The sequence below is a fragment of the Oryzias latipes genome, chromosome 19 (assembly GCF_053564925.1).
Source record: "Oryzias latipes strain Hd-rR chromosome 19, Olatipes_Hd-rR_3.1".
NCBI lineage: Eukaryota > Metazoa > Chordata > Actinopteri > Beloniformes > Adrianichthyidae > Oryzias > Oryzias latipes.
Genome location: NC_136255.1, coordinates 2,225,253 through 2,237,787, shown reverse-complemented (window position 1 = coordinate 2,237,787; position 12,535 = coordinate 2,225,253). Strand labels below are relative to the sequence as shown.

The 12,535-nt window shown below is 43.0% G+C and overlaps 2 protein-coding genes across 3 annotated transcripts in view; one reads left to right on the top strand and one right to left on the bottom strand.

Moving 5' to 3' along the window:
- The window catches only part of LOC144987874 (uncharacterized), a 230,354-nt gene that overhangs the window by 55,663 nt on the left and 162,156 nt on the right, over positions 1 to 12,535 (bottom strand). The gene's annotated exons all lie outside the window — the stretch shown is intronic.
- Positions 432 to 12,457, top strand: tdrkh (tudor and KH domain containing). Of its 2 annotated transcripts, none has more exons than XM_011488548.4 (14): positions 432 to 525; positions 1,177 to 1,330; positions 1,425 to 1,519; positions 2,383 to 2,584; positions 6,997 to 7,136; positions 7,213 to 7,492; positions 7,577 to 7,743; positions 8,653 to 8,828; positions 9,211 to 9,275; positions 9,449 to 9,600; positions 9,670 to 9,780; positions 11,269 to 11,323; positions 11,838 to 11,934; positions 12,003 to 12,457. In XM_011488548.4, the coding sequence occupies exons 2-13, from the start codon at positions 1,207 to 1,209 to the stop codon at positions 11,906 to 11,908; spliced, it is 1,638 nt and encodes a 545-aa protein (XP_011486850.1). In that variant the 5' UTR covers positions 432 to 525; positions 1,177 to 1,206; the 3' UTR covers positions 11,909 to 11,934; positions 12,003 to 12,457. The 2 variants fall into 2 exon arrangements, with proteins under 2 accessions (XP_011486850.1, XP_011486849.1); XM_011488547.4 differs by having other exon boundaries at positions 458 to 525; positions 12,023 to 12,457.

Genomic DNA, 12,535 nt, shown 5'->3' with positions numbered 1-12,535 from the left:
CTTTTTTGGTCTGTTAATTCAAAGAGTAAAACTTGTCATGTGAACCAATAGTGCTGCATTTTTTTGGAGTTCATGAGACAAAGTTATTAAAATAATATATAGAGGCTTGGAATATTTCAGTTTGTGTAATGATTTCAAAATAAAATAAATACAGGCTTCACTATTTGAATTTACTGACTATAAACTTTGAACTTCTTAAAGATTTTCTGTTTGATCCACCTGCATGAAGAGCGACTTTTATTTTGAAGGCTGAAGCCGTCTATGGAATAAACTTACAAATAAAAGCGAATTCAGGTCGGATTCCAGCTTAAGGAAATCTTAAAATACATATGTTTGACTAATATTATCATTGAAATTACAAAAATGTGTAGATATTTCGGGCATAGCTCAATGAATGTAAAAGGGAAACTTTTTTTTTTTTTTTAAATACAACGGAGGCTCTTGTTTTTTCTGTTTCCGGTCTGGGGCTCAGCTAGCTTCACAGAGTCCCATCATCTCGGGGGTCGATCAGAGGAGTCCAGAGGGGTTCGTCTGTGTCATTCATTTATCTGCTGTGTAGTGTCGGCTCATTCGCGTCGCCCCCCGTAGAATAATGTCGTCTCAGCATCACAGCGGTCTGTTTTCATTTCCGGCTAACGGACCTGTCACCTGCGCGTCGAATCGGAACAAATAGCTTAGCTAATGCTAATGCTGCTAGCTTGATGGATTAGCTTGGCGCACAGCAGAATATCTGTCAAATGTCAGGGAAAAGTTCCTAAAGTTTGAGGCAAAAAAAACATCCTTAAAAACGTGGACTGGTTCTGTAGTTTGTTTAAATAAAATCGTGACTTGTGTTTGCAGATAAATCATCATTTGTTAAATTAAATCTGCAAGTTCTGACAGATTTATTTCCTCTGTTTCACAAAACCACAACAAGGGCAAATAATGTGGTAAAAAAAAACTGCATAACAGCAGCTGCCAGGCATCATATAAAGAAACAAGTCTGCTGTTAAAACCTTATTGTTTGATCTTTCTGTTCTATAAAATGGCTCTAAAGTTACCAAACCGATGATTTCATGTTTATTTGTTTTCAATCCAGTTCCATAGCAGAGTCGGATCAGAAACGACATGTCTGCAGTCAGAATCAGTTGTGTGCAGTTGTGTGTCTGACTTGACGCTCTTATTTGATGGTTTTAGGCGGATCCTCCTCCTGGGGGCAGAAACGGCATGGATGCCCTAAAGAAGGGTCATAAGATGAGCCTGAGCTCAGGAAAAGTGGTGGCTCTGGCAGCCGGGTTCTCTGTTGGACTCACCGTGGGTTACATCTTGTACCGCCGCATCAGCAGCAACCGTACGTTTCTGCCAAACGCTGAATCTGTGCCTTTTTCTTTTTTGCTGTTGCTACTTTGTTGAGTGTCTTCGTTTTTTTTTATGTTTACGACCAGCGGGTGAAGAAACGGACACGGAAGAACATAAAATGACCCTGCCTGGAGAAATCTACAGAAACATCTCCAGGTCTCAGACTGCATTTCTAGAAATGGTGAGTGACGCTCATGGATCTGTGTGTCTGACAGTGGATGCATCAGAATGGAGCAGAGCAGGAAGCTGGTGGCATTCCAGGTGGTTTTTACATCCCAGATACAATCTGTTTCATACTGCATATTTTTGTCACAACGATTTGAAAAAAAAAAAAATTCAGAAATGCAATTTGGAGCCTAATTTTCTTTATATGTCCTCCACCACCAGAAAAAGGCCTCAAGAACATGTTAAAAACAGCTTTTTGCATGTGATTGGGCCTTTAAGCGTGAAAAAGCAGCTCCTGATGATATCAGAATAAGATTCAGGATGGCAGACGTTAGCTGCAAACCTCCGTGTCTTTCTAGGAACCTTCTTGTCTCGATTCGTGTTTCCACATTTCATTCCAGCTAAATGGTTCTTGGGTTCGCCCAGGTCCACCAGTGGTGTGCGGTTAGATCAATGACAAAGACGCTGCCTTGCTCACAGGTTCTCCAAGTAGTAGTCCTTTGTGCTCTGCTATTTTCTAAGTGTGGTTAAAGTCCCACCAGATGTATGGCTCCTGGGTGTGTGGCCCTTGTTCTGTGACTCCCCCCCCCCCCCCCCCCCCCCAATCCAACCCCTTTATGCTGACTGTCGGGCAGGGAGGCAATGGTTCCTGTTTAGAGTCTTTGCTATGACCTGACTCTGGATTGGAACCCATGACCTCCCAGTCACAGGGTGGGTGCAATACCTTTCTGCTTGCAGGTGGAATGTCAGACGTGGGATTTGAACCCGCGCCTCATTGCAGCACTGTGGCATTAACACAGCCTCTTGGTCCGGTCCTGACAATCGTTTTATGCTCTTATTTCAGCAGAGTTCTTCTGATGGTCTCTGTTTGGCTCTTAGGTGAACCACAAGAGCGGAGCCCGCGTGAGCGTCCTGTCCGAATCCGGAGAGCCTGGAAGCGAGGCGGGAGTGTGTTTCCTGCTCCAAGGCTCGAAGGAGCAGGTCCTGCTGGCCCACTGTGTCCTGAAGAATTTAATCAGCGACTATGAACCCGCCTCAGAGGTTCTGGAGGTTCCTCAGGTCTCTTTTGGCCGCATCATAGGTAATATATGTTGTTGGAGATGGAGCTGCCTGGCAGGAGGGCAAGAGGACGGCCAAAGAGGAGATACATGGATGTCTTAACAGAGGACATGAAGTTGGCTAATGTTAGGGTAGAAGATGTCCATGATAGAGTGAGGTGGAAAAGGATGATTCGCTGTGGCGACCCCTGATGGGAAAAGCCGAAAGAGGAAGAAGATTGGTAATATATGTTGTTATGTGGAGTCAAAACAAAATGTTTTGGTGTATGCCGGACGGCTGCATTTAGATTTAGATGATAAAATAGCAAATAACCGTCCTACAGGTGTGAGGACGAGTGGGATGGAAGCTACTTCCAAACTGCAGTACAGAACACGCTTCTTATTGTTTTCAAGGGATCCCTATCTTTTCCCTGTAAACATATAGGATGCAGAAGTGGCAGTATGCTGGGAAATGACACTGTATGATGATCAAATCAAATCGAATCAACCTTTATTTATATAGCACTTTTCAACAACATATGTCACTCAAAGTGCTGTGCATAAAATACAATAAAATTTAAAAACAAGATGACAAGACAAACCGTGGTGCAACCCCCCCACCCCCACCCCCCCGCAAAAACACACACACACACATCAAAAAATAAATTAATAAATAAATAAATAAGTGATAAAATGATAGAATGTAGAGACCAGGCTTTGTCCTGAAGTGGGGAAACGATATTTTGGGGACATGTCCACATCAGCGACCCCCCCCCAACCCAAGTTCACTGAGTACACTACCACAGGACCCCCCAGATCCGATCAAAAGAGTCAGACCCAGGAGATCCCACTGCAGCGACCCCGTTGACTGAGAAGGGTCAGTCACTGGAGTGTAATTAAATGTAAAAGGAATAAAATTAAAATATATATAAAACATGGACAAAAAACAAATAATTACATAAACCTTAATAGGCATATGAAATAGTAAGAGCGACTTAAAAATTCTGGAAGACCAGAAAGCAGGGCTTTTTTTTTTTTATTTGAAAAAAATCAAAAATACAATAATCTAATCTGCTGGTAATAAAAGCATGCATTAGCACCTCTGTACTGGCAAGAGAGAGAAACAGGCGGACTCTGGCTATATTTTTTAGATGATAAAATCCTGTTTTTGTGATATTTTTAATTTTTGGGATAAAATTCATCTCAGAGTCAAAAATGACACCCAGGTTTCTCACACACTGAGAAGTTTTGTAATTCTTTAGTTTAGATAAAACTATCTCTCTCTTGTCTTCAGAACCGATCACTAAAACCTGTTTTGTCCTGGTTTAGCTGTAGGAAGTTCTCCGCCATCCATGACTCAATGTCTAAAATGCATTTTAAGAGTGTGTTGACCGACTCTTCATCATCAGGAGACACAGCGATGTAGAGTTGAGTGTCATCAGCATAGCTGTGGAAACAAACGCCATGCCTCCTGATGACGTCCCCCAGTGGCAACATATATAGATTAAAAAGTAGTGGGCCTAAAATTGAACCTTGGGGGACCCCACAGTTGATGTCGAAGACCCTTGAGGAGCAAGTATCCATACTTACGTAAAAACTTCGATCTGTGAGATAGGAATAAAACCACTTTAGTACAGTACCAGAGATGCCCAAACCTCTCAGTCTGTTGAGTAAAATACTGTGATCTACAGTGTCGAAAGCAGCACTGAGATCCAGTAGTACCAGAACTGAGAGTTTCTGGCAATCTAGGTTACATCTAATATCATTTACTATTTTAAAAAGGGCCGTCTCTGTGCTGTGGTTTGTCCTAAAACCAGATTGATATTTTTCAAAGATGTTATTTCTAATTAAAAACTCATTAAATTGGATTAAAACAGTTTTTTCAATCATTTTACTTAAAAATGGCAAGTTGGATACTGGACCATAATTGTTATAATTGTTTGGATCTAAATGACTCTTCTTCAGAAGAGGCCTCACCACTGCCGTTTTAAAGGCAGCAGGGAAGACACCTGTCTGAAGAGAGTAATTTACTATATTTAAAAGCTCAGACTCAAAGAAGTCGTAAAATGTTTTCAACAACGATGTGGGGATTGGGTCTAAAAGGCAGGTGGTTGGCTTTAACTGGGAGAAAACCTGACCAAGTCCCACAGCATCAACCAGGACAAAACTTTCCAGTGTTTCCTCTGATAAATACAATGCTATAGATTCATTAAAAGCAACACCTTTTTGAGTTAAGAGTAGATCTAATAGCATTGATTTTACTCCAGAAGTGGTCTGCAAAACTCTCACATACAGCATCTGAGGCTGCTATGGAGGACCTTTGAGAGTCTCTTTTAGTTAAACTGTCTATTGTTTTAAAGAGAACTCTAGGATCGTTTTTGTTTTGTAAAATTACGTTGGAGAAGTGGAGGGTTCTGGCTTTTTTTATTGCATGACTGTACCTCGTTAGCTGTTCTTTAAAAATTTTTCAATATACAGTTAACTTCGTTTTTCTCCACTTCCTCTCCGCTCTCCTGCATTCACGTTTCATGGCTCTGATTGGTTCGTTCCTCCACGGTGCTGTAGCTTTAGTTTTCAACGTTTTAGTTTTAAGTGGAGCTACAGCATCAATGGCTGACTGTAGTTTGTTGTTAAAATGTTCAACTATAAAATCACATGATGCAGGTAAAATATGAGTGGGAGTTTGATGTAAAATATTGATAACATTTGCAGCCACAGCAGGAGTTATGTATAGTTTCCTCACAGTTCTCGCTGGAGCTTCCTGTCGAGTAAAACTGGTGATATTAAAAAATATCACCATGTAATGTGGAAGTGGCAGACAAATTAGAGAAGCAGCCCTCAGTCATAGTCGCTTTAGTTTAGTCCATTTGGATAAAACAGTAGTTAAAAAAGAGGAAACGGAGAAGCAGAGACTGGTGCAAAACAAGGCTAACCGATGATCTACATCAGGGGTCGGCACCCTGGGAGGGAAAGACATTGGAAAAGCATTTGATCTGTCGTCTGTTTTTATTTCACGGATTTGGAAGGGAAAATAATCGTGTTTGAGTGACAAAAGAATAGGGTCCATTCACGCAGCGCTGTTACTGTGACCCCGCCCACTTCTATCAATACAGCCGCTTGTTTTCAATAAACCTTTATAGTTTCACACAACATGACTTTCTGCGTCAGGCTTAGCGAAAAGGAAGTTTCAGGCCTGCCCACCGTCCCCGTTGCTAAAGGTTTCCTGTTTACGTTCTCTCCCCACTAGCTTACAGCCAACACTAGCGGTGCAACAAAAATGGCAGCAACATCAGATCCATCCAGCCGTCCAGTTTAGATCTAGATTCTAGCTCAGACAAGGAAAACAAAGACGTGCATGGATCTGTTTGTCTGCAGGTGGATGATCAGAATGGGGCAGAGGACTTGTGGCCCCGCCCAGCCTATTTCCTACTTTGTATGTCTTTTTGCTGGATTTATAGAAATGGAAATAATATTTATTCAAAAACTATTATTTATTCTTTTTTTTTTTGTTTTTTTTTGGATCAAGAGATCAGAATTGACAAAATATAACCATTAAAACACAAAGACTTAGAAAGAAATGATATTTATGACTCTAAACAACGTCACACTCAAAGGTTTTCTGTCAACTTCCTGGTTAACTCCACCAGGAAACCAAACAGAAACATCACTGCTTTGGATCTTTTAACAAGAAGATCTAAAAATGTTCTCCACAGTTTTTTATCCACAAAGTTTCGCTGACTGCAGTTCTAGTAGAAGATCGTAAACCAAGACGATAGAAATAGAACAACTAGAAACTTTTCATCTTGACTGACAAGTCTAGAAGAACATTTTGACGGCGGCTTCTCCGCTATGCTAGCAGTCACGTGGCGTCGCACATCCTGCATTTCTTTTTCACTATTAGTTGTCATTCAAATTGTCGACACAATTGAAAAATTGTTTTTCAGAACTTATTTCCCAAAAACTGAACTTCAGTCTCTTTTTTTTTTTTTTTTACATCTACGAACACTCGACGGTTTTATTTTGAAAATGTATTTACTTCCTGTGACAGGAGCTCATGCGGTTTGTTTAGTTTATGTACTCAAAATAAAAAAATATTTAGCAATTTTAGAGCAATAACTACTTTGCCTGAAGTGTATTTTTACTGTACTATAGAGTACAAATCAGCCATCTTGAACGTCATAAATATTCCTACTTTGTGGAACAGGAACAGAAATATCTGAGAATTCATTGCAGCCTGATGTTAACCCTTTGATATGCATCAAACCACTTTGGTTCCAAAACTACCCTAGTTTAGCATCTACATGAAAGCAAAAATATACTTTTTTGTCATAGCTGTAAAGAAATTCCGGTTAACTTTTACCTGAGTGGTGCTGACAGACACCCCCAGCGATGATGCGGGGGTTTGAACGGGTGTAACCAAAGGACACGCCGCCATCCATGTGTCTGTGTGCGTAAGGGCGTGGTGGTGAAAGCCTGAAGCTGATCACCAGGACCACAGGAGCCAAAGTGACCTGTTCCAAAGAGAAAACGCCCACCCCAGGGGCAAAAGGCTGTGTGACCATCACAGGCACCAGGCAGGAGGTGAAGCACGCCAAGGTAACGTTTGCAGAGCTCTGTGCCTTAACAAAAGCTTTTAGTCAGCTTAACTGCAGCCACCTTGATTTGTTTCCAGGACTTGATTCTGGATAAAGTCAGACAAGACACTTTGGTGAGGTCTAAGATCTCACAGTCATCCGCTCTGCGCCAGAAACGTCATGGAAGTCAAAAGCCGGACCCTGCAGCGCCGGAGGCCCCCCTGGGTTTGAACAACAACGGCCCTGTTTTCCAGCCGGAGAAGACCTTACCTCTTCATGATTGTAGGGACACGCAAGAACCAGAGGAGCAGAAAGTCACAGACGGTGAGGTGGAGAGTCTCTCCACCGAGTCTCTTAATGAAATATCCACCTTTGAAAGTCAGTTCCCTCCCTAAAACCCTGTTGGATCCACACGGGCTTCCCTCTGGGGATTGACGGGACTTTCTCTTGGTTGTTTTCTAGTTCCCAGCCCAGACCTTAGCTTCCAGCCGGATGAACACCTGGAGGTTTTTGTTTCTGCATCGGAGAACCCAAACCACTTCTGGATCCAGATCCTGGGGGTTCGCTCCTTCCAGCTGGACAAGCTGACCGAGGAGATGAGCCGCTTCTACAGCAGTGCTAACCCCACGGTACGGATGTGTCCAGCTACCCGAGCGTGATGATGATGATGATGAAGCACGCGTTCAAGCCGCCATCTACAATGAAAGGTCGCCCATGTGTGCATTCTGGGCTCTGTGCAGCCATCAAACCCGCGTTCAAAGTTCAGCTTTGACTAATCAGGGACTCTGATTTGGTAGTCACATGGGGGGGGGGGGGGTCCTTTTTAGTTCACGGAAGGACCGACCGTCTGAATATTGATCATGGAGGAGAAATGAATGATTGCAGTTTGTGTTCTACGACTCCAAGAGAGCTGTGACAGAAAAAACCTGGATTCATGAGTTTTGCATGTTCTTGAGCGTGCAACACACGCGGGGGGGGGGCTCTAATGGCGTTCTTTTACATTCACGGCTACGACTTTTCCACTAAACATCAGCCTGTTCCTCCTGTTTATTACATATAAACTATTTGTTCTGAAAGTTAACTATTTGAGGAGTTACATTTATGAAGACATGAAGAAGTAAATATTGAGTTTTTTTTTTATGTAACTAAAGTTTTTGTATGTGTGGGAAGCAGTTTTGAGGACCGCATGGGGGCTACGCGTGTAAATGTACACATTTGTTCCATACAGGTTTACAGACTAAATATAGAAAAGATTGAGGAATTATATAAAGTAAAAACCTCATCAGAAGTAAAAAAAAATGTTCATTAGTGTCTTGAGTAGTTTTCAAAAGTACTTTTATCCAGTACACATTCTCAGTACTGGCTCCACCTCTGGTGAAATGAAAATCCGTTCTATAAGGTTTTCAAAAGTTCTACGTATAATTGATAGAAACCTGGAGGAAAGCAGTACTTTGCAGTCGGTACTGATTTCAGTACTGGTTTGAACCAAACACTGTGTGTGCGTGTGTACGTGTGCGTGTGTGCGTGTGCGTGCACAGGAGCAGAAGGTGGAGACTGTTCTGGTGGGCGACATTGTGGCGGCGCCGTACCGAGACCACTCAACGTGGAACAGAGCCAGAGTGCTGGGAGTCCTGGGTTCTGGACTGGTGGACCTCTACTATGTAGACTTCGGGGACAACGCAGAGCTGCCCAGAGACCGGCTGCGCCGCATGAGGTAAGCGGCTGTCTGCGCAGGAACAGCAACAACAAACGGCGGCAGAGTTTTGAGCGATCAGCAGAATGAGATGCCGTTTGTGTGTGGAAACAGCAGCATGTTCTCATGTTCGGTTTTCATCAGCCAACTTTCTGCATCCGGGCTTAGGGGCGTGGCCAGGAGGAGCATTGAAGATCTTTGGGGCATTTGTTTGGTTTTGAAGGAGGCGGTGTTCTCCTCTGCTCATGGAACAGACCGCGTCTCCTCCTCTGCTCCTGCTGCTCCTCCGGGGGCGAAGTTCTCCCCGTCCTCATGCAGCACGGCCTCCACACACTGGCATGCCTCTGAAAAGGATGCAGCTCATTTACTAACAGCTTCTGCATTTTCTGCATTAAAATTTCAGGAGCGACTTCCTCAGCTTACCGTTCCAAGCTATTGAGTGTACCTTAGCAGGAGTGAAGCCAAAAGGTAAAGGCTTTGGCTAAATATCCATTTGATGGCAAACATGTTTGTCTGGGAGCGAAGCACAGATGTCCAGATTCTGTTTTTGCCTGAAGCTTCGGTCTAACGTGATTTGATTGTGGTCCCAGCCTCTTTCCCATTCTGTCTGCGTGATCGAAGCTCATCTGCTGCTTTTTCAGGGGAGGTGTGGACTGAGGAGGCTCTGGACGTCTTTGAACAGCTGACACACTGTGCCTCCTGGAGGCCCCTGCAGGCCAAACTCTGCAGTTATTCCCACTCTGAGATCTCCTCCTGGCCCAGTGTTAAGCTCTACGACAGCAGGGATGGACAAGTGAGACTTTTTCTTCTTTTTACAGCGAGCGCGTGCTTTCAGAAACACTCCCAAACGTGTGCTCCGCAGGCTTTGGACGTCGGTGAGGAGCTGATACGTCTGGGTCATGCAGTCGGCCACCAGGAGGTGCTGAACACCAGTGCTGAAGGGGGCAACCGTGGCTCTTTGCAGCAGATGTTGGTGGGTCCCTTCAACTTCCTGAGTTTAACTGGAGGCGTCTGAGGTGAGGGTTGGAGGACGGCAGGCCTGCACTGCCTTTGTGCACAAAGAAGTGCCGGCTGCCATGGTTACTGTTGTGGACAGGATTGACACATGTAGCCAACCCGTGGCGGCCGTCACAGGGCTACATTGCATGGTTGGAGAGGGGTGTGCATCATTATAAGGGGACGCATCTGCAGGCTGCGGCAAAAGGGACTCTGTCCAAAACTAAATTACAAAATGTGCAAGCAGTGTTTGGAAAAAAGCTGTTACAATCAAGGCTTGTTGAGTTTAAAGAGCCACAAGTGGTGACATACGCACGTTTAAAAGTCTAAATGAAATGGAGAAATCTTCGTTTGCAACGGGGTTACAGAACCTCAGAAGAATTTCCATGAATGTGACTCTTCAAGAAATTTAGAAAAATGCTCCGTGATTTTAAAAAGGCAACAAATGAGAAAGCATCCGTGTAAAATTCACCAAAAAAGACCTGAAATACGATTCAGACTTTGACTCCCTGACACTTGGATCTGATAGAATTGATAGAATTAGTATTATTTTTCCTGACTTTTTTTCTGAGAGTTATTTTTTATTCCATAAATAGTGTTATTTGATTAGAAGGATTATGAACGAATGAAACTTTATTCATGGAACCCTTTACAACTCCTTCAGGGTACCAGAGGGCTTCACAATGAAAGACAGACGCCTAAAGTTTAAAATTGTGGCCCTCACAAGAAAACGGGCCACATGCTAAACTACTGATATGTTAAATAGCTTATATGCTTAACTACTTAATATGGCTCGCCAAACTGGAATTTTTCTAGGATTGTGCTTTGCAAATAGTGGAAATGGCTTTAAAATTAGAACAAAAGCTGAAGTTAAAACTTAAAAATGTTCCATTTTAAAATACATAAATTCATTTTAAAGCAAAATTAAAGCAAGTTTTATCTGGATTTGATCGGGAAACCCTCCACACATCTGGTCTGGCCTTATTTTTATTGAACTTTAGACCCCTCTGTGGCCCAAAGGTTTGCCCACCCCTGATGTAGAGAATAGTGGTGAAAAATCGAGTTTTAGATTTAGCTTGCTACAACCAGCACAGACGTCAGACGTTTCCATGCATTAAGGAGAAACTGCTAACTCAGCAGCCACACATTTGATGGGCTTTGTTACAAATACGCTGGAATACCAAACTATTCATTTTCTCAGCTGTTTTAAAAGTGAATCAACACAGAGCAGGTTAAGAACTAGTGATGGACAGCAGACCTTCTGTGACTGCAACACCCGACTCCAATGACTCGAAGCCATGGAACCGATGGACACATTAAAACATTTTAGGCGGCCTGAATCAAAGCTGTAGGATGTCGCTCGTCGGTTTACCTGGGAGAAATGCTACTTTGATCTCAGATGCCCCCCCACCCCCCGTCTGTTGCATCATCGACTGATCAAAAGCTCTGGTTCTGCTTCTTGCAGGATGACGTCATCGGAGCCTCGTCGGAGCTCAGCATGTCTTGCATTAGTTTATCAGGTGAGAGCGAGTGCGTTGCTAAGCTTCTGAAGGAACGTGTTACCATGGAAACCACTGAGTAATCGGAGGAGGCTAACTCATTCACTTAACAGGAACTGCTGCATGCAAATCCTTCTCTGTTCTGTGTGCATCCATGCTTGATAGTAAAGTAGGACATCAAGTCAGCAAAGACGTTTCTGCATGACTGTGGCCTCAAATGGCACAGACAAGCAATAAGTTAGATTGTTAGTGGTTTTAAAAAGTGTTCAGGGGTTTTAGGAACAATATTTGCATGTTTCTGTGTTTTACCTTGGTTTATGATTAGGAATGGTGTTTGCCAGCTAAAATGTATCCCCGTTCTAGAACCGAAATAAACGTCTTTTCCCAGTAATTGTAGTTTTTTTGTGCTGTTCCCTCGTGTTCCGATTGTTCAGAGCTCATGCTAATCTTTTAACTATTTGCACTGAAATGGACAAACGGAGAGTATACGTATTTAAGACGCTGCAGTTCTAAACCTGGTCTCGTCTGCCCTCAGAAGCTGCCTCAAACTCAGGAAGTGTTGATGTTCTAGACGATGAGCTGCTTTACGACCAAACCGACAAATAATGGGGAGAGGGGAAAAATACATCAATGTAAGTTGAATGCATTTTGATTAGCATCTTCCAACATATTGACCCCACCTTTCCTCCCATCCAAACAGCAACTGTGCTGTCATTCCAGACTGGATGAAGGCGTTTCCCTGTCTCTACGCCTGAACCCTCACATGGAACCAACCGCACCTACCTGATGAATGCCCCACCGTTCTTCCAGCCGCCTTCCTTTTTGAGTTATGCCTTTCTCCCTGTTGAAAATGCAAAAGCATACGTTTTTTGTTGCGTTAAGTTTTGAGGGAAGACTAAAGGCTCGGATTTTCGGAAGTCATAGCGGCAAGAATGCAAATGTTTTGGTTTTTTTTCCTGCTGAATAGACAATGTTCTGAGCTGTTATTTTTGTGATAATATATTATAAAGAATATAATATTTATGAATGTGGTCGACAGATTGTCATCAATATGAAAAAAGCAGCGTTTACTGAACCGCTCGAAGAGAAGACAAATCTTTCCATAAAGTGTAAGAAGAAACGTGTACATGAAAATAAATAGTTTATTTATTTCCAGTGCTGTTGGTATCCGTGTCGTGTATGTGCAGACGTGGGCGTCAGAGTGCTGCTCCGCTTCTTGTTGCAGCGTTTCTC